Raw genomic sequence first — 26,452 nt, forward strand, 5'->3', positions numbered from 1 at the left:
CAAGCTTGTTCTTCTTGGCAGTGACAGTACGGTGGCCCATCAGCGACAAGATCACACTGAGCGAAGGCTGCCATCATTGAGAGAGACAGGGTCATGACATCATGATGAGAGAGCGAAACCAAAAAAGGGAGAAAGAGGTAGAGACAGAGCGAAAAAGAGAGGCCAAGAAAGAGAGGGAAAGAAGAAAATGACTCCGTTTCGTTGGTATTTTGTTTGGTGGGGGTGCGGGTGAGACTTGGAAGTGAGGTGGGTTTGATTTCCCATCTCTCCTCCCCTTTGGGGTACTCTGTACTTGCCGTGCTTGTTTGGAAGGCGGGAGCCTGCCTTTCTTTAAAATGTTGCGCTTTAATGCAATCCTTTATGTGGGAGAGCTGGAGGTAGGATCCGCCTCGCAGTGCACGTTACCGAGGTCTTTTCGGAGAGATGGGAATCGGATGTCCAGAGTTAGAACCACCCAGATTGTTGTTCGATAAACATGTAAGAAAAACTTCCCATAGCTTGCTGTGCGTCTTGGTTGCTAATACAGGATTTGCCTTCTTGTCTTGAAATTTTATGGTCAGTTTCAATGTAAATATACTGCCGGTGGCGGACTCGTTCTTATGCTTGGCACACACATCCAGCATTGAAGAGCAAGCCCTGGGGACACACCGTCAACCCATTGAACAGACAGAGTTAGAGTCAAAAGGCCTCCAATCGGCGGTATCATGGGGGCCGGGTTAAGGATGCAGACGGCCTGCTTGTCTTCCAATCGTGAAGGAAAGTCATTGTACTGGTTTCAAAAGCTTCCAATCAGAAGTCCACTATCATTCTCTCGTAAACTTTCATAGCATGGCTGACTAATCTGCTGCTTCTGCACTCCTGATTTTTAAATGGCTGCCGCAGGTAAGTGAAAACGCTGATCTGTGGGAGTGAATGGAGAAGACCCTGTTGCATTTAATGCTTGGGCTAAAGGATCGACTGCTGGTGTTGTCAAGAGCTGCCGTTGAGAACTCGCAGAGTTAACAGAGTTCTGACCCGCTACAGCAGCCTTCCCGGAGGTCTGCCCGGTCGTGCTGCTTAGTGCCTTCTCATCATCGGATTGTTGAACTCGTTAGTATATCTTGGTCTTTTGGTGTATGTTGTTGATCGCGTTTGCAGATTTGGCAGGTTTTCTGGCTCCTTGCGCGAGTAGTAAACTCGGGTACAGGTTTTTGCTTTGCACTCTGGGACTTGTAGTTCTTGCTATATAATAGAACGAACAGGTCACTCGCATCTATGTTGATCTATGACAGGCCACCAGCATATCATTTTTAAATCAGCTGGTCTCTAGTCAGCAGGCCTAGGAGTCCGAGTCTGTGATGTGTGTACAACACGTGCCCCTGGACAGGGCGAGATTGTTCTTCTTGGCAAGTGACAGTACTGTGGCCCATCAGCGACTAGATCACACTGAGCGAAGCCTGCCAGGCTGCTGTCATTGAGAGGGACGGGGTCATGACATCGCTGAATCACGATGAGAGAGCGAAAGGGAGAAAGAGGTAGAGAGAGAGCGAAAGAGAGGGTAATCGTGAGTGAGACAGGGGATCTAGAAAGAAAGAGATAAAGCCATGCTATGCAGAAATCACGAGATGTGTGATTTAGAGCGAAAGCGACAGAGTAGAAAAAGTGTATGAGAAATAGGTGGGAGAAAACAAGCGAGAGAGAGAGAGGCTAAAATGAGCTAAAACAGACGAAAAGAGAAAGAGCTCAGGAAATAGAGAGCGGACGAGGAAGAGAGAGCGCAAGTTCTAGTTAGTGAGATAGAAAGACAGACAGAATGACACAGATCATGGTACCTGGACGCCTGAGGGCAACTGTAGCGCTTTATAAACTTTATTTTCATTTCATAAACTTTATTTTCATTTCACCTCAAATCCCTCAAAGAAAAGAAGTATGAAGGAGACTGGGTGGAGAGAAGGGCTAGAAGGTAGAATAAAGAGAGGGGACAGAGCCACGGAGAAAGAAAATGAGAGCGAGTGAGAGAGAGAGGAGAGAATACGCGTCGGACACAAATCAGGAAAATCCATATCCCTTATCGAGAGGCAGAGAGAGAGAGAGAGAGAGAGAGAGAGAGAGAGAGAGAGAGAGAGAGAGAGAGAGTGTGTGTGTCTGTGAGTGGGTGTGTGTGTGTGAGTGAGAGAGATATTGGGAGCGAGATGGAGAGAAAGAGGATAGAGTGAAAGAAAGAGCTAGAAAGAGTGATGGAGAGACACACAGTGAGAGCGATCAAAAGAGGAAAGGAGAGAGTAACTGATGAGAGAGAGAGGAGATTGATAGGAACATGCCATAAATCGTATTCAGTAATGAGAGAGAGAGAGAGAGAGAGAGAGAGAGAGAGAGAGAGAGAGAGAGAGAGAGAGAGAGAGAGAGAGAGAGAGAGAGGAGATTGATAGGAACATGCCATAAATCGTATTCAGTAATGAGAGAGAGAGAGAGAGAGAGAGAGAGAGAGAGAGAGAGAGAGAGAGAGAGAGAGAGAGAGAGAGAGAGAGAGGAAAAAAAAAAAAAAAAAAAAAAAAGAGATACGGTGTTAGCGAGTGATGTATAGGTCAATTACACATTTTGCTACTGCAGTAACTTTTGTAAATTTGGGAACATGTATATTTTACACTGCAATTCCTTCTTTGTTCTACCTGCTCTGACTACTCTCCACCAAACAGGAAAAACTACTCAGTGGCGAGAAATGCTGACAATCAAATTAGTTGGCAATTTGTAGATTATCTCGCCGTGACACAGTTCATCTGGGGACCTCACTAATTTATTTTTTTACTTTTAAGAGTGGGGCGAGAGTGGCTATAGGGTGTCTTTAGTAGCAATTCGCAGCAGCACCCTGCAGCGTCGGTGCACTGCAATTGCTTAGCTATACCGTGTACCAGTTCCTTACATTAACAGGAAACTTCTTCAAACCAAGAGGTGAAATATTCTGGGGCGGCTGCCTAGGAATAAGAAACGCTTCCTCACAAAGGCTGCCTCTCATGGAAGACTTAAACAAAAATAACTTTGAATTGCCACCAATGCACGAGAAACTTGGTTTCATTCTTACTCGAATGACGGATGCCACCCCCGGGGTGCTCCCGCAGCTACCATTTTACATGACGGTACAAAAGGGGGTGGTGATGGACGGAGCATCGGAACCAATCAAACACTCACCCAGTCAACAGATCTGGGTTTAATCCATCACCGTTCTTTAGCCCACTAAGCCACCCCTGTTCAGACATGGCCATATACAAATCAGTCTGACCCTGTGCCTCATGGGAACAGTCCAGCCTGAACTGCCAGGCCATGCCTTCCCTGGACCGGAATCAAGCTTCCTAGATCCGGTTTCTGGCAGTGAGTGATTGATTGGTTCAGATGCTCCGTCTATCACCACCCCCTTTTGTACCGCTTTGTTCGCCATAAGTTGGCAGGGTATGCTCAGACATGAGTCCATTGCTCACTTTGCCACTGGATTCAGGCAAGCCTGGCTGTAGTCGGCTGTAATGCCAGAAACTGGTCCTAGGAAGCTTGAATCCGGTCCAGGGAAGGCATGGCTTGGCAGTTCGACCAGGACAGCTACAACATACAGTTACAGTATCCACTTCACTTGTCCTTATCTTTTAAATATTGTTATTGTTGTGAACTTCTATGAGGCTTGTACCCAAAGAATTGTTTTTCTTGTTTTGTTGTTTGTCCATGCTGTGTTTTTTTTTTTTCTCTCTCCAAAAAACTTTCCCAAAAACTCCCATTCCCATCCATTTTTCAAACCCTAACCCTCTTCCCCCAGGCTGTGTGGTTTTCATTGAGGTTTGTGAGTAAATGACACCATACGCTTGCTGGGGAGGATAAGGTCAAAGCAACAGAAAATCGATTTAAAGGCAGGTCAAGGAATTCGCCGATATATTCCTATTCTGCTTGACACACACCCATGAGTATTTGCGAATAATTTCAGAATTTCATGTCCGCCATCGAGTGGATTCATCAACAACACCATCCTCCTACAAGTGACGAAAGCTTACGCTGCTGTGTCCTTCAGTACTAGTTCATGTAGTAGCCATAATCCACGCAACTACTAGTAAACGTTTGATTGAATACTTTAGCATTGCTTAGGCTACAATTTAATTTATGGCACTGTCTTGTGTACTCTACTATCGTACTGTTCTAATGCTCCTCTCAGGCCACTCAATGTCACATTTCCTTTTTTTTCATATGCTGCTACTGCCAGTGTGTACCACTACTACTACCAATACAACAATGCCATTTCATCTGTCCAGGATTCTATAGCCAAGTAAATCGCCATTTGCCATGCAGCCTGCCCTGTGCCTAGCCCTATTCTCAAACACTAATCACAGGTCAGATAAGCATTTTGGGGGAGGAAGAATAATGGAGTAGGAGGAGAGGAGAGACTGACGGTAGTACTAGTAAAGTAGTAGGACAATTGAATTCACTAACTCTGTCAGTGGTACTTTTGTAGAAATTTGGGAGATTTTACTCAGACAATTTGAATCAAGCAGCCAGTTAAGTTTCAGGAAAACAAACGTACAGTTAACCTCCCCTGCCTCCTCCACAAAACATAAAAACGCGTATGCTATGTTTAAGTAGAAAATAAATTATTATTTTGACCCTAACAAAAATAAACTATTTCGCAAGACCCGACCCACCCCCTCCCTAACCTCAACCAATGTCCATGAAATGTCAAAAAGTCCAAAAAACCCAACGCCCAATTACCACCCTCCAAAAGTCTTTAAAAAAGAGGCAAGGGATAGTCTCTACTTTCGCCGGCGGTGTCCTGTGGCCAGGTGGTCGAGCAGCTCTCTACGGAGGGCCTTTAGCAGGGATTTTCTGCCTTGACAGTGTCGCCACCTGCTGCTCAAGGTAGGCCACTCGCAGGGTCAACCGGTGCATTCGAGCCTTGCAGGCACTGTGGGGGGCAGCTTTTGTTTTTGCTGCTCGGCGGCGGTGGGTGGCTGCCGGACCATGGCGCCGTACCACTGGAGGATTGCGCTGACTGTATGACCTAGGGGCAGCGGAGGAAGATGCAGCTGTTGTGGATGTAGTAGACTGCGAGTCATCCTCCTCCTCCTGGGCCACCAGCTGCCGATATTCGGCGACAATTGCCTCCAGCTTCCGGCGCCTGGCCCGAATAGCCAACTCCTTCCTAGATAGTTTAGAAGGAGTATCTATATGAAGAAAGCGAAAAATACTGTAACCAATACTCATTAAGATTAACACAAAATAATTCTACAGAAAGTTGTGTCACAGTAGCACTAGCAACTTAGCAAGAACAGTACATTACATTTGTGGCATTTATCTATCTAACCTCCCACTTCGTCGGCTTCTGCTCTAACATTAGTGGGAGTTTCAGGAATTCTACGAGCATTATATGGACTCACTACATTAGAATCAGACAGTACACCAGTCTTCTTCTTCTCTCTCTTGTTTAGGGAAATTAGTACGTAAACTTGTGGAAGCCGGCATAATGCCAGCGCAGTCAGCTTGCACCCAAGAAAAAGAGACGCAAACCATGATGACGCAGACTTGCGTTACTTTTACCAGTCCAGTACATGCAGGTGGTGATTGGTGAAGCACTTACTTTTCTATTATGGATGGCACTGGCCATACTCTGTTACAAGGGCTACTGCTCAATTATTTTAACTTTCACTCTGCCCTGTCTCTGACTACTACAAAAGGAAAATGAAGAAGATAATATGATCATCTATCCCTTCACAGGATATTTGCTTGTATAAGGGATGACTTTAGGTGCTTTGTTTTTATTGATTAAGTGAACACCGATGGGCCACACATGAATGACAGAGTTGAAAAAAAATTATTAACAGAGGTAGTGAGTGGTCCCCGTAATCGCCGGAGGAAGGCACTTATGAGTTGTGACTTGACTTGATAATGTGATCTATACAATAGATACACAATATATGCTGTACTTGCTAACTACTGTTAGTCAAGGGCGTCTTCTGAAAAATTACAACTTCTACTTTTCTCGGCTTTGCTACTCTGGCACGGACGTGCGGTGTTACATGCTCTTCAAAGTAACACTCTACATCCAGTGACCGTCTACTCTGTCTACTCTACATACACCTATGCTATCTATGAGGAAGATACCATCCAGGCATCCAGGCATCCATCCATTCAAAGTAAATGTCAATCATTGTTCTTAATGTCTCAACTGGACAAACCTTACTTTTTCTCACCGAAAAACACTCTTTTTATTTTTTTTTGTAAACCGCCAGCCATGCATCCGTGCTAGACTTGCATTTGAATTTGTACGAAAGGATATATTGCGCACACATACAGTGTCTGTTTCACCCACCCAGGCAGTCCTCTTTTCTTTCTCTTTCCCCCCATGCTTGCTTCAGCCGGCCATGCATCAGATTCCCAGCCAACTGTGCCTGCATTCAAAAACACATATCATTCTTTGACAGTCGTTAATTTAACTTGCTCGTCCTTCCTTACACCCTTCTTTCCCTTTTCGTTCATCCCATCCATCAAGTTCATCTCTGATCTGACTTGACTTCTTGATAAAACTTTCACAGCTGAGTTTAAGTCAAATTTAGAGGAGGCCATTGGTTACTCGTCAACTCCTGCCGCTAATGCTATTGCTAATGCGAAGTCAAGGGTGACTGTCTTCTACCTGGTTGACAAAAACTTAGTTCTAAATTTGTAAGTCTTCTTAACAATAAGGAAGGAATATAATATCTTAAGCTTACCACTGCCCGCCACCACCGTGGCATCCCCCACAGCAGTTCCTGCTGGCACCGCATCCGCCCCTGGAGTGACCGCCTACGCGCTGGCCCCGGCACTGGTGGTGGGCTGCGCCGATGGTGTTACGCCTAGAAAATAAATTTAATATTTTTAGATGCCATATACACCACTCCCTATTTTGTCTAGGAATGAAAAAATAATATGTTACTACATAAACACATTTATGTGACTCTCTAGTCTTAAATTCCCCTTTCGGAAGGGGAGGGTGTTTTTTATTTATGCTTAGCCATAACATGCTACACTTTTTGGCACAACTGATGAATGCTTGCTTTTTAACACGCACCATTTTTCTCATAACAGACAGAAGCTTCCCTTCTATGAACAAGAGCAAGATGTTACTCGGAGTCATCATCATCACCACCAAGACTTTAAGTTCCAACCAGGTGATGGCTCTCCCACAATTAATGTGTAAAATCAGCCACTGTTCAGTTTTAAAGAGTTCACCGTTTATCTTATATGAATGAAGTTGATTTTAATAAATGTTTTTATATAATGCACAAATGAAATGTAATATACAGAGTACACACAGAGCTAGTTGATTTACTTTTAATACAGCTTTAAAACTTACATAGACTCTGTGGTTTTTTGTCATGAGTGAGTGAGCGAAAGGGTTTGCAATTTGCAAGCATGATTCCGTGACTCTGAGAGGTCGGGACTCTGACTCCGTAGTCTTATGATCTGGGTTGTATAACCATTGGGGATCGTCGCTGCATTCGGGAGCTAAATAATGACTCTGACACACTAGCTAGTCAGTAAGGAGAATCGGGGTTCAACTACTGTTATAACTGAGGTATGTGTAAAGTCTAACTGCGCCTATTATCACCAATGCCCTATTTCTTGTCCATAGTTCTGTATGTGCAGAATAGTCCCTGCAACAGTAGTAGTATGTCCTCCTATCTAATCAAAAAGTAAACTAGTGTCTCATTCTTGGTGGCCACTGACATTTTATTGTTGGGAATTGTCAAAGCATAAACATTAAGAAGACCAACAGACATTATGGACGACCCAGAGGACTGCACTCAGTGCCTAGAGCTATTGCTGAATAGGAGTTTTGTTTAACACATTTTGCCAACTGTGCAAGCTTAGCTAGCTACACAGGCAAACTAATAAAATAGTAGTAGCACAGAGAGTCATAGTAGAGGCAGGATAAGAATTTAGAAACAGTCTACAAGAAGGTCAAGGACGATTTAGGAAAAAATAGAATTATGATGAACGTCTGGATTAAATAGGTGCTGTAAAAGTTAGGGAAGTATAATTATTAATATTAACAGGAAAACTTACTGGGGCCAGCAGAAGAGCCCTCGCGGACCGATCCTGGCCTTCCTGCTCCGCCGGCGCTGCCACTGCCACCTCTGTCCTCTTGCCCCTTGGAGGAGCTGTTTTACATGAAAGAAAGACACAAACATGGATGATTGTTGTCAATGAAATCAAACATTTAAAAAAAACAATAACAAATTATTTCGGGGAAATAAACAACAATTGCACTAAATTTATTGACCTATCTGATGTGGTATACTAGGATATTAGTATTGCTGGATTCGCAGACCGTCTACTTGGAAAGTTATGTAACTCACTAAACCAACCACAAAAAGGTTCTACTAGGACTGGCAACACTCAGCAGCACGCGAAGTGACAGACACAGTCCGTCATGATTGCAGACCACTAAAAAATGTCCTACTAAATAACAAGTCATATACTCAACCTATCAATCCACCACCACTATCTCTTCTTAGTGGCAGGAGTACAAAGGAAGGACTGGGCTTGAGTCTCTAGTCTCTCTAGCATTACGCAGTTCTGTCAAGTACACTCATTCATAATCACTCAAGCCAAATGAGCACAAAATTGAAAACAAGCATAGTAGCACCGCCACTGACTGAGCAGGCGAGCACCTGCAATCACAGAAGCTTTTGAAACATAATTTACCTGCAATGTAATCGGCCGCATTCTTGCTCTTCAGGCAAAACTTATATTTGCAATATAACACAGAGCAGAAGAAAACAAAGTAGTTATTAAATAGCTACTAGTACTCGCCAAGCCCACGGATCGCGGCGCCAAGCAGGTCTTGTTCCCGGTCCAGGATGTCGGACCACCGGTGCGTCACCTGGTTGTAGGTGCGCCGGACCCCAGACTCCCTGTACATGGCCCGGCACACCATCCCCCATAGCTGGCGACACTCCCGGAGGCCATACCCGGTACCGTGCCAGCCGCGACGGTCTTGGGGAGGTGGCGCTGTACAAAGAAGACGAGTGCGGCCACCTCCACCGCGCTAAACATCTCCCTGCTTCCCCCCTTAACCTCCCACAAGGGAGCCGGCTAAGGGGTTGCAGGAGTCTTCCCCTTCGACTTGCCGGCTCCCTTTGCCATGGTCCTGGGTCACAGAAAGGAAAAATAGTAGAGAGAATAGGGGAAAAAAAGTAAAGAAAAGAGAGCTGAACCAAAAACTGAAAAAAGTAACAAAGTTGAAAAAAACACAAAATATAGGTGTAGAAAAATAGAGAGATAGATAATGAGTAAAAAAGATTTAAAAAAAGATTAAACAAACAAAGGATTACAAAGATAAAAGCTGGATAGAAAAAGAATGCCCAGAACCATAGCAATAAATGAAAAACAAGATGGCCGCGCCCATTGCAACCACGTGGGTAAGTTTGCGCGATATTTCCCCCGCGAGCACGCAAAAACGGACACGAACACGCAATCGCGCCCCGCAAGTAGGAAATGCACAACGCAAGCATGCAACTAGCGACCGGAAACGGAAATACACAACGCGAACAAGATGGCCGCGCCCGTAGAAGACCGAATGGGTAAATTCGCCGGTATTCGCGCTTATAAAAATCCCGCGAACACGCAAAAATAAAAAAATCCAGAAGTTAGCAAAAGTTTGCGGATTTTGCGGACAGCGAGTACGCTTTCGTGCGAATCGTGAATTCATAAAATTCGCCCATACTTAGATTTTAGTATCAGTGTCTTTCAGAATGGGAAGGATAGGCTATTGCCCATATTGTAAGGGACTTCTTCCACAACCCCCACTTTAATCAGATCATGAACAATACGTACGAGTGCCTCTACACCTTCTCGGGAAATTTTATACTGAGGCAATCGAGGCAATGAAGCACCCTCCTTCACCCGAATATGCACTGGTGGAATAACCATTTGCCCCATTATCTGATGTAGCCCACAGAGTACTAGGGAGTGAAGACAAAGCAATATCCTCTCTAATGAGACAGGACTTCTCAACCACGAAATAGTTATCATTCAAAATAACACGCACACCTTCTGGGGAACAATGTATCATAGCCCTAAAATACTTGAGCATATTAAGACCCACAATATTGTCCGGTGTGTTGGTGAAAAGCAAAAATGGACATGAAGCAGTAAATTTATCAACATGAAATGCAAGTGGCTGTGACAGTAGGCTAAGGGAAGGTGTCCCATTGAAACCTATAGATGTAATGGGTGAGCCAGACAGGGGAGCCCTTGGAACCAATTGTTTAGACAGTGCACCATGAGTACCTCCTGTATCGACTGGAAACCGATCAGTAGAACCCAACACATGTGCTGTAACATAGGGACCCTTCCGATCTACTGGAACTTCAACTGATTCCTTACCCCATCCTAGGCATTCCTATGCATAAGCAGAGTCCTTCAAATCCGAATTCAAATAATCAGATATGTGATATTGGTTACGCATAGCAAAAGTATTAGAAGAATTCAGAGTATGCCCAACAGTCTCAAACCTGGTACGTTCACCCATACCTCCCCTATGTCCTGGATTTGCCGGGTGGCTTTTTATTAGTCCCTGACCACGCGGATACTGCTGAGTACGCAAATGAGAACGTTCAAAAGCCCAATGTCCATTCTCCCTGCAGTAAGCGCACTGATCAGAAGCCAAAGTAGCTCGGGAAAAAGAGGGTGTGCCTGGGCGATACGTTGCACGTCTGCCTCTACCACTACTTTCATAAGATGAGCCATATACCTGAGCAATCATAACCTTTGTTTTCAGCTCCTAATTTTTTTTTATCCTCATTGCCCTTAGCTTCTAATTCCTGACGTTCATAATACTGAGCCATAGTCAAAAGAGAAACTGGGGAAGATATGGTCCTTGAACTGTTGCTGGCTTTCAGGTGACTAGCTATTCCTGGTAATATGTTTGTGACAAATTTATCTACAAACAGATGCCTGCCTGTGTCATCTGTCAATGACAGGCCACTAAAGTCGTGGGATGCCTCCTCAAAACGTGTAAAGAAGTCAGAGACCGATTCATCTGCCTTTTGCTTGCAGGATGCTAACACAGTCCATTCTATCTTTTTAGGAGGGATAAGAGTTTTCAATTTGGAAGGTCTAAAATTTCTTGACGCGGCTTCTGTGCTGGTTCTTGTTCCGCATCTATCCTCTCTAGTCCCTTCCAAACATCTCCAAAAGCTGAATGATCATCGACTTAACGGATAGACCTCCATATATCAGGGAGTAAAATAAGCCCCAAAAACATATTAATATCAGACAAAGTCATGGTACAGGACTTAATGGCTCCCTCAACTTCTTCATAAAAGGTGGCAGGATTTTTCCGTGGGTCAGGCAAAGCAGCTATAAGAGCCATGACATACGCTCTACTCCAAGGAGTATAGACCCAATTATAAATAAATAAATCTTCGCATCAGTGGAATCTTTATCATCGTCCGTTCCCGCACCCTTCGGATGGACATATGAAGGTGCGGTTTCCCGCATGGGTTTCACATGATCCACAATAGTCTTATCTGTCCAAGGAGTGTCATTCCCCAGCACGGTGGTCTAAACTGTTTGTTCAGCTGCAGCAGCTGCCTTTTTCTCCTCTTGCAAAGGGAGTGCATCAGCTATAGTTTAACCCCGCGTCTAAGTCAGCCACCTGGGAAGGGAGGAAAAGACCATCACGCAATTGTTTATAATCTATTGCTATATCAACATGCTCTAACTCTGTGGAATGCTTCCTAAAACGTGCAATTACTTCTGTGGCAAACATTTCTACAAAATATAACTTCTCTCTATCCTGCCATTGTTGTACATCGATTCATAAAGGGGGTGGTGATGGACAGAGTATCTGAATTAAGCAGAACACTCCTACCCAGTCAAAAGATCAGGGCTTGATCCATCACCGTTTTTTAGTTCACTGCACCATCCCAGCTCAGAACCTGGCTACATGCAAATTAGTCTGACCCTGGCCCAGTGCATCATGGGAACAGGGCAGAACAAACTACCAAGCCAATTCTTTACTGGAAAGGAAACAAGCTTCCGGGGACCGGTTTCTGGCATTACAGCCGTCTTCGGCCCGGCTTGCTTGAATCCTGATGGTGCAGTGAGCAAGGGACTCACATCTGAGCATACCCTTCCACACTTGTGGTGGCCAAAATGATTCATAAAGGGGGTGGTGATGGACAGAGTATCTGAATTAAGCAGAACACTCCTACCCAGTCAAAAGATCAGTGCTTGATCCATCACCGTTTTTTAGCTCACTGCACCATCCCAGCTCAGAACCTGGCTACATGCAAATTAGTCTGACCCTGGCCCAGTGCATCATGGGAACAGGGCAGACCAAACTACCAAGCCAATTCTTTACTGGAAAGGAAACCAGCTGGGATGGTGCAGTGAGCTAAAAAACGGTGATGGATCTAGCCCTGATCTTTTGACTGGGTAGGAGTGTTCTGCTTAATTCAGATACTCTGTCCATCACCACCCCCTTTATTAATCGACTAATTTGCATGTAGCCAGGTTCTGAACTGGGTTGGTTCAGTGAGCTAAAAAACGGTGATGGATCAAGCCCTGATCTCTTGACTGGGTAGGAGTGTTCTGCTTAATTCAGATGCTCTGTCGATCACCACCCCCTTTATGAATCGTTTTGGCCACTATAGGAGTGGAAGGGTATGCTCAGACATGAGTCCCTAGCTCACTGCACCATCAGGATTCAAGCAAGCCGGGCCGAAGACGGCTGTAATGCCAGAAACCGGTCCCCGGAAGCTTGTTTCCTTTCCAGTAAAGAATTGGCTAGGTAGTTTGGTCTGCCCTGTTCCCATGATGCATTGGGCCAGGAACAGACTAATTTGCATGTAGCCAGGTTCTGAACTGGGTTGGTTCAGTGAGCTAAAAAACGGCGATGGATCAAGCCCTGATCTCTTGACTGGGTAGGAGTGTTCTGCTTAATTCAGATGCTCTGTCGATCACCACCCCCTTTATGAATTGTTGTACATCGGCTATAAGATCTGAAGCAGAAATGTTATCACAAGCTGCTTCACGAGCAGCAGATCTTAGAGTGGCTGCACGATCAGCCGTCAGAATAGAGCGAGTCTCTCGCTGAGCATCCAATTCTAACTTATCCTGATCCAAAGGAGAAATATCATCATCAGAATCAACTTTAGGGGCAGAGGGAAAAGTATATGGAGACTGAGAACGATCTAACAAAATTGAATCATCCTGAGGTTTATTTAGTAGACTGTAAATGGTGCGTTGGACAGGGTATTTGGCCATTTACATGTAGACAACACTCCCTATCCTCTCTCTTTTATTTCCTTAATTTCTTTATTTTTTAGTACCAGCACTTTCGCATGGATATTTTGCGTTGTACTTTTTCTATCAAAGCTTGCTCTCTTCTCACTCGTTCACGCGCTTCTTTCTCCCACATTCGTACACAGTCAAACATATCTTGTCTACTTTTGCTCTTAAAGTTCCACATACTGAATCTTTTTAAGATCAAATGACCCATTTATAGGTCAATGCAACTCAGGATCCTTACCAGTATATTTATTCCATAACGTGCTCTACATTATAGAAGAAACACCATTTTTAATATACATGTCCCTATTTGGTGTCCCCTCGGGGAGTAAAAGCTGATTCCGTTCAAGATTCACATCAGTACCTCCAAAGAAGCAACACATACTACGTAGTGTGCTTGAAACAGGCATGCCAAAAATATTGTAGCATATACAATATTACACAGCAGTGGCACTGAACACAATATGTGCCATTACAAATTATTCAAAAGTTGAAGAAAAGTCTCCTCATTACCTGCCTATATGAATTGCAATTTATATATATCCAAACAAATTCCAAGTTATTGGGCAATTTCATACAAGAAGTGTCGCATCAAATGACCTTACCAAGCTAGAGTCTCCAGATTCCAAGTGCCAAGTTCCGAATCGACCAAATGGTCTCTGCACGGCTAACACCAGAAGGGATCTCAGTCGAGGACCGGCACCACCTGGAGGGTCAGATCGGGAAGAGTAGTAAAACACTGTGGCTGCCAATCCACGGGCCTACTCAGGCAGCAATTGTCCGCAGCGAGATTCCAATCCTCCGACAAGACCACTCCGTCAGGCATCTGAGTCGCCGATGAGCCCCACTGGTTGGGCGCCAATTTTTGGAAGTAAACCTTAGCAAGGCCTACCAGTGCTAGGGGTTCGCCCTTTTCTGCACACAAGTCCTCAGACCAGTAAATAGACGTTGGCACAGAAACTGAAATAGTAAAGAGATATTTTATTAAACCTCATGAGGTGGAACTACATTCATACAACGCCCTTCGGCAGTGTATGTAGTAGCACAAGGAGAAGTAGAACCATGGGTCTTTTATATCCACACAGTAGCTCAAAAGAAGGCGGTACAAGCACACATTGGAAGAGTTACTTGCATAAATGGTCAAACAGAGAAAGAACAGTCAACAGTCAACAGTAAAGGATGAGCCAACAGTTGCTGACTTTGGTAAAGACATCTTGACGGTGACAAACCTAAGCAGGTGCATGGGCAGCTACAGACTTTTCTGAGCATTTGCAGAGTAGCAGAGGCTAAGTATAGCCGGTTCTTGTGCACAGCACAAGGGCAAGCAACAGTGAAGTAGGAAAAACACATGGTGAGCACATGGTCAATCAAGATGGCTGCCAAAAACAAGATGGCTTCAGCTGAATGCTAACAGTGTTCTCTGCCAAATTTCCACAGCGGTTGTGTTACCACACTGCACACACTCTCTGTGAGGTTCCTAGCCACTCACCTTGGGTCACCAGCATTTCTACATCCTCTCGACATTGTCTTGACCTGGCCATGGTTCTTATACCACTTTCTTATTATATGGTTTGGTCCCCCTCCAGGGTCCACTGTGTATTCTGTGCTATTTACTGTGTTTCTATGCAAAGTATTGTGTGAATTGTGCATAACTCCAGGTAGGGGATATTTCTATGTGTTAGAGTATTACATAAAAAAAAACATGTTTTTATAAACACCCTTTTCACTTAATCTATACTATTAGATTGCACTCTGGTAAAACAAGCTGCTTTACACTCCTTCTGGACTAAGCCTGAAGGCTGTTCTCCATAACTACAACTTAGAGTGCTTTCTATGGTTGTCTATTACCTCTTAAATTACCATAAGGTTTGTCTGGACTGGTGCAGGGTGCCCACTTACATAAGTGGAAATCATATAGCGCTGGGACGCCTACGGGTAACCACGCGCTCTATAAATCCTATTCCATTCCATACCAGGCCAGCTTCCCACAGAAAGGATGCAATCCTAGCTGAGGCAAGACCACTAAAATACAGCAGAGTCACATTGGGTATACTCAAGCCTGCCCTGTGCTGTGACGGAGAAGAGGCTAGTTGACCTGTCTCCACGTGCCATAGGCCGGCAAGTGAGATGATGAGGGGCAGTGGTGAAATGAAAGAAGAGAAACTTGAGTGGTGTTTTTCATATTTAGTGGCATATTAACTTTGTAGGGTTTTTCGGAGAATTCTGTTCTATGACTGCTTTCGAGGTGGCACTTTTACACACCATCGGTGATTTAGTGCCCTTTGGAACTACCTTTTAGCATAGTACAATAGGTTGCTATCCTTACCAGAAATGAATAACTTTAACACCCATGTGCAACCAATGAGTCACAATCTGGAAGAAGCTGCACATTAACCCAGACAACATTTGTATGGCATTTGGTGGGTGTTATTTAGACTCAACAGGACAACAGAGTTACTTGCGGATTCCAGTGCCATTGCAGGCAGCACTGACCAGCATTGTGCAAGCCTCACATGCTTCTCTGAGTAGTCGGGCTGACTGATGCAGATGTTGGAGACAAAGCCAGTCAGGCAGGAGTACCGTAAAGGAGCCTCCCCGGGCAATAAACGAAATCCTACAGTTACTGGTCGCAAATACAGTATGAATAATTTCCGACAGCGTGCAGTGCCCCAGCATTTTTTTCATCATCAATCTTAAGTTATTGTTGTCATGTGTGGCTGTCTGACGAACTGCTTCAGGAGAAATGATACTAATCAGCGCGCGGCACGCTATTATAAGGCAAATTGTATTTGAATTTAAAACAAATGCACAGATATAGCACGCCACTTACTCTTTGCTGCAAGGATGGCAGGCAAGAGCGGCCATTCAGTATACTCTGGGGGAAATCAGTACCACTCGAATTCTCCCACAGGTCACAGCTGTCTAATGCCGGGCAATCAGGTCTACTCAGCTCAGCTGCACATCCTGGACTGTAGTGTGTTGCTTTGGTGGGCTACTGAAACTGGAGCCATTCTGATAGGCGGAACCTGCCACACATGTCCAGTCACCCTTACCTGGTGGCCGCCGGTGCAGTGATAGGTCGGGTCCGGGATTATTAATTTGATTTACAGCACAGCAGCGCAATGCCTGCCGCTGTGCTGCATTGCCAGAAGCCAACTGTAGGAAAGTAGGAACTGCTTCTATGGTTATCCCCACTTTTTGCATGGTGGAAAACTGCTATTGACTAGTCTGACTGGGATCTTGCCTATCATAATCACAGTCTATCTGCTTTTTCCCTAAATTGTTATTTTCAGTACTTAGGTACACCCCTGATTGGATACTGGGGTACCCTTATTAGTCACGAGTATATGGTACCCATTTGCCCAGGGCATAGGTACCTGAGAGATCCCCCATGGGCTGCAGCATGCATTGGACCACCCATGCTGAGAAACCTTATATGTATACCAAGAATGTTGATGTAGAGGAAATTTGTAAATGGATTCAGAGAGCTACATGTTTTCTAGGTAATGCCAATATGGCTTTATCAATAGAGAGAATGAACTGCATATTGTTAAAAATTGATCCGAAATTGCCAGAGTTAGCAGGGAGAGATGAAGGGACTTTGGCAAACGGCCTTTTATTTGGTGATGCATTTATAAAAGAACTTTCCAGATATGTTGGTGCTATTAGTTCCCTGCAAAAAATCACAAAAAGAAATCAAGAAGGTATTTCTAGAACATGTTTTTGGCTTGGCCAGGCGAACGATGAGTTGGTTCCCCGGCCGAGGTCAGGGCATTATAAGAGGATCCTTTTCATGAGTTTTCAGAGGCTATCAAGGTCAACAAATCTTTCTTGGTGGTGGACTCTTTTTGCAGACGAAAAGATCTTGAGGAAGATACAGTCGTGGGGAAAGAAACGGCAGAGGCTCAGTTGTTAAGTCAAGGCATTTCTGTTATCCCCTTAAAATTGGGCAGCAGACTTTCTCAATTTCATCGAAGTTGGTTGGTGATTACAAGGGATCCTTGGGTGTTGGAGACTGTTTGGGGTTTTCCAATAGAGTTTGTTGGAAGTCCAATGCAGACTTATTTGCCAAGGAGGTAGGTGTTCCGAAGGGATCAAGAGAATTTGATAAATCCATTTGCTTCCCTGCACAGCAACGTAAGCCTTACCTAACTGCCTATTCAGTCCAAGGGAGGACTGCACCGATACTGTCAACGCCTACGCTGCCGTTGACCAGGGGGAAGAGCTGGGTGCTGCGGACTCCAATTCCCAGAGTCCTTCGGCGGCGCACCCCAGTCGTGTCGGCACTAAGCGCCAGGAGGCGCATAAGAACACAGCAGGGCTACCGCGGGTCCCTTTTCCATTTTCTTCCCTACACCGCAACGCGAGCCTTGCCTAACTGCCTAAACAGTCCAAAGGAGGACTGCACCGATACTGTCAACGCTGACGCTGACCAGGGGGAAGTGCTGGGGGGCGCCGCAGACTCCAATTCTCTGAGTCCCTTGTGAAGTACTGGGTTTTTAAGAACCCAGCGGTGCCAGGGAACACACCCTAAGACTTCGAGTCCTTCCTGTCCCAGACTACAGAAACACAGAGTCTTCTTGGTGAAGTCAAAGATCGAATTTATTGGCTGCAGCCAGTAACAGGTATCCTAGCAGTACAACACGGTGTATATTCTCAGGAGACTGCTCAACCTTACAAAGCCAGCCATCCCTTTTTATACAAAATATTATGCTTTAGGCAAACATTCCTTATTTTACAGTTGACCATTCACATATTTTGATGACAAAGAAAAAGCAGAAGTCCATTTTCAGTCTGTCCAGCCCACTATCAATTTCCCGGTAAGGCCCAACATTTTTATCAGATATCGGACGGACCCCTAATAAAATCGGGCACCTCCTCCTCGTAAAACAGATCATAAAGAAGGAAGACGAGACAGGTGTGTGTAAGATTTGGCATGATGAAAGGTTTATGGTATGCTGTGCCTTGATACTTATCTCGATCGGCCACTGGGAAAGGAACTGCCCGAACAGGTTTGGCTACGGGCAGTGGAGTCTGCTTGCCCAGGTCACACAAAAGTCAGCAAAGGTGTACGTGTCCTTAAGACTCGTTTTGGCCTAAGTCATCAGCCTATGTGAGGGCAACCACAAAATGGCTGCCATGCACAAAATGGAACCCGAGGTTTCAGGACGGAATCTGGTTCCAGGGTGATCTCGCCACTCGAATACGCCGAAAATGCCTGTATATAGTATACTCGTCATTCTCGGTCTGCTGATACCAAAATCGTCATGATTCGACGATGTTTATGACACGGGTCCAGAATTTTCAGTACCACAGACCCTCCTTTTGCCCTTACATAGGCAATCAACCTATACTCACGCTAATCTAAGTCCAGGTCTGTATTCACAAAATCATTGAGATGTTGCTGTAGCATCATCCTATTACTTAGCTCGTCCCTCGATACAGGTTTCCTTACACACGATGTAGCACAGAGGCCACATATAGCAGGAGCACACTGTACGCATAGACAACAGGAAAAGAATGGCTAAAATCATCCCAATGACCATCCGAATCTCCCATCCCCAGGCGGACATCAGTTCCCAGTACCACCCCATCAACGACCAATCTCCTTTATCCACATGAATAGATTCAGAGATCTTATGTAGCTTGGAGATGGCCTGGTACACTGTTGGAGCGTTATCCGGAATGAAAACACAGCAATTCGATTGGATCACTTTACATACCCCTCCTCGGTCTGCAAGTATGACTTCTAACGCGACCCTGTTCTGAAGGGTCATAAGACGATCCGACTGGAGCTCAGAAGTCAAGTTACTAAGGGCACCGGCAGTTTCAACTACGGTGGACTCAACCCCCCTCGTTAATTGCCTTACGTTCCTGCTGTTAACCATGGGTCCCGAAAACGGCAGAAAACCCTTAAAGAAGTCTCCCAATTCTTGTCCTGCAGTGTCTTCTTTACTGAAGACACCTCTAACTATCCTTGTCTTGTGGTAATCTTCCGCAGCGGTGTAGGTGGGTGGCAACAGGAATGAAACAAAACATGTGCCCGAGAAGTCAGGGGGCAACCATGTGTAGGATCTATCATGACAGATGAAATAGGTACCCTTAGCTGCTAGGAACGAAGGGGAAGTCTGAGACGCAAAGACATATGTCTCCGTGCAGATACTCTTTCCTAACTGAGCTCTGGGATTCTCTTGCAGACATAGGTGACCCTGATGGGGTACAATCCAAATCGGGGAGGATCTCTTAGCTCGCTGTTTCTCACTCAGAGTAACTCCGTATCCGGTCACGTTCCATCCAATATAGGCTAGTGTCCCATCTCTCTGGATAGTCTCATAGGAAGTATCTTCCCTAATCATATCTACTATACCCTTAACTAGAGCACTATTCTTTGGTTTATCTTTTACAGAACGTAGGGGGTGGACTTCATGTGCATAAATGAACATCGTTCTGTATGCCCACACAGAACCATTATGGCTGAAAGGCAGGACCAAATAAGGGATACCTTTATCAGCAGTATGAGGCATAAGACCACACACCCAACAGTTAGTCACTACTAATTGGTGTTGGTGCAAAAGCTGAACGAAGGAGTTATTGATAAACTCTAATCTCCTAACGGTCTCATGTTCAGGTAGAGGGTGAAAAGAATGTGAGAAAACAGTAGAAGGAGGCATGGGTTGTGCTGTGGGTGCAAATGTCACTTGAAAAGAGAATAAAACGTATCCTATTAAAAACATCATTACACTAAACAACATGAAAATGCATATTATCAAAAAGCGTTTTCTGGTCATCATTATACATATTTTGGCTTTAAAGTTCATCTCTTTGGCAGGTCTCTCCATCTTGAAAAAATCCATCCTCTAACCTTGCTGCTCGCGGAGGTAGGGTGTTCCGTGCTAAGGAATGCGCCTGTCAGTCCAAGGGAAACGCCCAAGAACCAACCAGAACCGTCGACCTTGTGTTTTCGGCTTGCACTCCAAAGACTTGTCGCCCGTGACCCTACAGCTGAACCCGGATGGTGGTTCGAAAAACAAACATAAAAAAGTTTCTCAGATGAGAGAGCTGCACTAAAAATAGCAAGGGAAAGAAAATTTGTATTAGTCCATAGTTCTCGGCCTCAGATTATAACGCCTTTTTCCAGGTAATGTCTGGACTTGGAACAAGAGTTCAGGCTCGGTAGTGTCCAATCGAATTGACGGTGGCACAGCTTCTTGCAAAAGATTGTCACTTTCACGTTCAGAAATTGTTCCTTTTACACGTGCATCGCTGAAAGGCAGAAAACGAGGCACAGTCTCGGAGTCAGCAATACCCTCCTGGACCCATCGGTCGTACGGCAGAGGCAAAGGGACCCTCTTACAGTGTACGCCGTGGATCCAGTTTTTCTTCCCTTCCATTCGCACGGCTGATCTCGTTGACAAAAGGACTAGGTGGGGGCCTGTCCAACGGGGCTGATCATTCTTTGTCCGCTGGAAGTTTCTAACCAAGACCCATGAACCAGGATCAATAGAGTGTCCTGGAGCTTCAGAGACCTGAGGCAGAGTATCGTGAACCTGTTGGTGTAAAACACGCAATTTAGCCGTCAGATCATACAAATAATCAAGCAGTACAGGGTGTTCAATTTCACTGAATTTTGTCCGCCTAGGCACTCCCCCTATGTTGGCCGGGCGACCGAACACGATTTCGTAAGGACTAAGTCCCACTCGTGAGTGCACAGTCATTCTTGTCGATAGAAGTACTAATGGTAAGGCATCGGGCCATTTAAGACCAGAGCTTGCTTGTATTTTGGCCAGTTTCAGTTTTAACGTGCCATTGTAGCACTCTACTAGTCCAGCTGATTGGGGGTGATTTGCAGCGTGAAACTTCTGCTGGATCCCTAGCCCTTCACATACTCTCTTCATCACTTGACCCACAAATTCGCTTCCATTATCACTCCAGACCATTCTCGGCAACGCAAATCTGTGGAAGAATTCTTTGACAAGGGCTTTGGCTATGGACATGGTAGTGTTGCCTTTCAGGGGATATGCTTCTACCCATCTCGAAAAAGCACAAACAACAACGAGTACGTATTTTAAGTTGTTGCACCTCATGTGGATGAAATCTAGCTGCAAAACCTCGAACGGGTACGTTGGAGGCGCAAAATGGCCAGCTGGAGTTGGGGTTCCCCTACCAGGATTGTATCTCAAGCACACCATGCAATTCTTGACCACATTCTCTGCACACTTAGGGATTCTAGCATTTTGCCATACTGGAGCCAACAATTTACAGATCCCTTTCACACTGATGTGAGCCATTCCATGGGCCATTGTAACCACTGCAAGCACATACGCATCGGGTAATAACCATCGCTGATGGTCTGACAATTCAACCCAACAACCATTTGCATCCAATTTACCCGTACTCTCTCTCCACACACTCAACTCTTTCTCTGTAGCTTCAGCTTGAATAGACTTCAAACTCTCTATCGTGTCTTCACACATTCCAATGTCACCAACCCACCTCGCAGGGCCTGCAACATACATTCGACTCCTCACATCTCTTGCTGTTTCTTTCGCAACTTCATCAGCAAATGCATTGCCACGACCAACATCATCAGTAACCTTCTTATGTGCACTGCATTTTACAATCGCAACTTGCAACGGCAAAGTAAGTGACTCAAGAAGCTCATTCACCAACTGACCATGCTGTATCTTGGCTCCATGCGAAGTCAGAAACCCACGTTCTTTCCACAATTGTCCAAAACTATGAGCCACACCAAATGCATACTGGCTGTCAGTATATATAGTCACTTTCATTCCTTTTGACAACACACACGCTCTTGTAAGTGCAATCAACTCTGCTGCTTGAGCTGAATTATGTGGGATACGTGCAGCTTCAACAATCATATCAAAGTCGTAACAGCATATGCCGCAGTCGTATCACCATTCGGAAGCTTGAAGCATGAACCATCCACCCATAAGGTACCATCACACTCCACAAGAGGAGTGTCCTTAAGATCTACTCTCCCTTTCGTTTCTTCTTCTGTTCTGAGAAAACAATCATGCTGTTCAGAAACATCTGTCTCTGCTACAATCTGCAACAACGTAGCTGGATTCAACGTGTTACATCTTTTTATGTGCACATGACTCGCTAAAAGTGTCAACTCGTAACCTGACAATCGAGCATCGAGTCCTGTTTAACAAAGTGTCCACTGCATGTGGAACCATTACAATCAACATATTATTCATCACTAAACCAGCAGACTGCCGAATAGACACTGCTGCTGCGGCTCTCAAGCAACTCGGCAACGCTTTAGCTACCGGATCCAAAGTCGACAAAAATACGCGCATGGACGTTGCTTGTCCCCAAAAAGACTGTGTCAACACTGACAATGCACAACCTTCCTTCTCATGGACATACAACGTAAAAGGCTTACTGTAGTCGGGGGTACCCAACACAGGAGCCGAACACAATGCATCCCGCAATTCGGAAAAACTTTTCTGACAATCTTCAGACCATGGAAGGGGATTTGGTGTAACTTTACAAGTCAATGCTACCAAAGGTTTGGCCAGCAAAAATAAATTCGGTATCCATTGTCTGCAGTAGGATGTAATGCCCAAGAAGGCGCGCACTTCTCTCTGTGTCCTTGGCACACTCAATTTTGCAATTGCCTGAATTCTTTCTGGGGTCAGTTTGCTTCCCTCCTTCGATAAGAGATGACCTAAGTAGGTCACTTCTTGTCGACAATACTGCAATTTCGAAAGGGACGCTTTGTGTTGCAAATCGGACAAATGACGTAACAATGACAATGTTGCTTCTTTACAAATCTCCTCAGTATCTGCAGCAACTAGCAAATCGTCAACGTACTGAATAAGGGTAGCACCATCAGGTAAAACAATCGTATCAAGCTGTGTTTTTAAAGCCTGACTATATATCGATGGACTTTCACAGTAGCCCTGAGGAGCGCGTTTAAACCGGAAGCTTCAGCCTCCTAAACTGAAGCCGAAAATATCCCTACTCTCCTCGGCAATCGGGATGCTGGAGAAAGCATTCTTCAGGTCAATCACCGAGAACCAAGTTGCGAAAGCTGGAATCATAGTCAATAGGGCAGTGATATCAGGAACAACTGGAAATTGTGGCACAACGATTTTGTTCACCTCTCTAAGATCAATCACAAACATGTGGCTAAGAAGGGTCAGTACGCTTCAAAACAGGCAAAACGGGACTATTGCTAACATTGCCTCTTGTCTCCTCAATTACAACTTTTTCAATCAAATCATAAATGATGGCTAGCAACGCTTTTTCGCCTTCACTAGAGATCTTATATTGTGGAATGCGTGGCATTTTAACATTGGCTTTCAGTGTCACAACATATGGCGGTATTTCCAAAAGGCCCACATCATTAGGACCAGTAGCCCAAAGAATATCAGGAAGAAACGACAATTCCGTCGGGAGCTTATCCTTCGACAAATACATTGGGGAGACCACTTTCTTACCTAGTGTAAGTTGTACTCCTGAAGGAGAACAATACAATGTCTCATACAATCTTTTCAACAGATCCAATCCTAACAAGTTCTCACCACAACCTGTTGTCAGAATAAGGGGTGCTTCGAATTCATAAGGTCCAACAGAAAGTGACATAGGACTAGAAATCGGGTTCCTAACCGGGGAGCCAGAGAAACCTACTGAAACATTCGTTTCGCCAGACAAAGGTGCGCCAGGGAGTTTGGAGTGCATAATAGAACTCTTTGTAGCACCAGTATCCAACAGAAAAGGCTCTGACACACCTGATGTAATCACCTCAACATAAGGTCCACTCTGATCTACTGGAACTGAAACAACTCCCTCTCTTTGTCTATGGCTGTCCTAGCAATCATTACCGTCCATATTCTCATCTTCTGCATAGTAGTCATCAGCATAGTACTGAGCCGTCCTACCAGACGCTCTATTTTGCTGATCAAAACTATTCATTGAATTCTGAGGTGGAAAAGAACGTGCGTTCTGGGTGAAATTTCCACGTCCTCTACCGCTAGGTGCTTGTGGAGCACCTCGACCATGTGCGTTAGAAACACCATTCATACGCTGTAGCAAAGCAGGGCAGCTACTTTTAAAATGTCCCTCTTCTTTGCAATATGCACACTGATTAGGGCCTACAGGAAAACGTTGTTGAGAAAACTCGAACTTTTGCGAGTCTCTCTGAAACTGCTGAGGTGGTTGATAATCACGCTGACCACCACGAGACGGATAAGCTTGCTGTAAAAGAACCTCCTTTTCAACTCTTTAGTTTTCTTGTCTGCTCTATCCTACTCATCCTTATCCCTATTTTCATAATACTGCGCAGTAGCCAATATCTGTGCTGATGAGGAAACAGCCCAAGAACTCTCTGAATCTTTCAATGTCTTACACAATTTGGGGAGCAAATTGTGCACAAACTTGTCAACTAACAACCGTTGACCACCTTCTGTACTCATGTCTTGACCACTGTGGTCGATAAACGTTTCTTCAAACCTAGTGAAGAAATCAGACACGGTTTCCTCTTTCTTTTGCTTACATGCAGACAATTTATCCCAGTTCACTTGCATAGCAGGCATTAAAGTCTTCATGTAAGTAACGATCTTGCCAGGAAGTTCTGCAACTAAAGGCTCAGGTTTAGCACCACTAACTTGTCTGCCATCTGCGGCAGCAATATTAACCCAGGTATCACCTAACTCTTGCGCATGATCCGTGTGACGAATCAAACCCCATAAAGGCTGTGGAACAACATTCCCAAACAACGTCTATATCAGCTAGATTCATAATACATGAGTCTGCAGTCTGAGACAGCTCCTTATAGTACCCTGCGGGATTTTTACGGGGGTCAGGCAAAGTCTGCTTAAGGGCCAAAACTTCAGCTCGCTTCCAAGGAACATGTACAAAAACACGCTGAAAATGTGCTGGCACAGCATCAATGTTATTTGCGACATCAGCTGCAACGGCATCCTTCCATACCGGAGGAACCTCTCTCATTGGATATTGTCTCGCTTTCCTCCTAACAGAGGAATCATGCTCAAACAATGACCGAGAAACACCCTCACTCCTATACGACAACAATGTCGCGACTGCTTTTTCAATATCGGAACCCACAATTGTGCCTTTTGCAAACTCGTACCGTACACGGCACAGCTCAGGTGGATTGCATTCTAAATCATTTTCCTCCAATTCCTCACAAAGAAAAGCACACATTTTCTCGAAAACGTATCTCTGTTTCGGTTCTTCCCACTGATGGAAGACATCCATAACAGAATCTAGCTCATACCTTGTAGGGTCAGTAACCCATTTATGTGCCAAATAATTCAATGTTTCCCGCTCTCTAGAGTCGGGCAGTTGACTACGCAGTTGTTTGCTTGTTGAAACAGGGTCATACTTGTTGCCCCAAAAAGAGGATACAGAAGACTAGCAACAGTGTCAGTCATTCTCTGTCGTACAGAAGGAGAAGTTGACGAAAGAACAGGAGGAAAAAGAGAGTGAGGCAAAACAGACGCAGACGCAGAGGCAGTAACAGGAGGAACATCAGAAGAGGTAGTCGATGTAGTAGGCAATGTTGTAGGCAGTACAGGGGGAGCAGGTAGCAAAGTCGGCGACCCGTGAGGAGGCTGCGCCGTAGTAGTAGGAGCCAACTGAAGAGCAGCTGGCGGTTGTGGAAGGACCTGAGGCACAACAACCGGAGGTTGCACAACTAAAGGTTGCGGAGGTGCAGTAGCACCCTGCGCATAAGGGGGTGGTGAATTCAATAAATGTGACATTAAAGGATCCTTTTCAAGTTCTTTTGTTACCTCCTGCTGGAGAGGCGACAAAACTGGGTAGCATTTATCAATTGCTAGTTTACGTTGCCTGTGCAACTGCTCACTCGCTTGATCTTCTTCATTGTCTTTATACTGCATAGCAGCTTGCATTATCGAGATTCTCTTTTATTCCTTTTAGCTAATTTAATTTCTTTCTGTTTGGCTTCCTTTCGCCATAGGCGGAAAGAGTCAAACATTGCCGGCCGGGCTTTCTTCTTAAAAAGTCTAACCTCTAGATTATCCAATATCTCTGTGTCAAAACTACCATATTGGGGCCATTTTAAAACACCATCCTTCCTGGTGTATCAAATCCATACTTCATTATACGTGATGGGGCCCACGCCGTGCTTTACATAGAGTTCATTAGTTGGAGT

At 44.9% G+C, this 26,452-nt stretch overlaps 1 protein-coding gene across 1 annotated transcript in view; it reads left to right on the forward strand.

The window, feature by feature from the left end:
- NTPCR (nucleoside-triphosphatase, cancer-related) overlaps positions 1-26,452 on the forward strand; it is a 398,442-nt gene that overhangs the window by 23,708 nt on the left and 348,282 nt on the right. The window contains exon 3 of the mRNA XM_078684553.1: positions 7,069-7,151. Coding sequence (XP_078540679.1) covers positions 7,069-7,151 — 83 coding nt within the window. The remainder of the gene's footprint in view (positions 1-7,068; positions 7,152-26,452) is intronic.

This window comes from Lissotriton helveticus, chromosome 3_2, assembly GCF_964261635.1.
Source record: "Lissotriton helveticus chromosome 3_2, aLisHel1.1, whole genome shotgun sequence".
Taxonomy (NCBI): domain Eukaryota; kingdom Metazoa; phylum Chordata; class Amphibia; order Caudata; family Salamandridae; genus Lissotriton; species Lissotriton helveticus.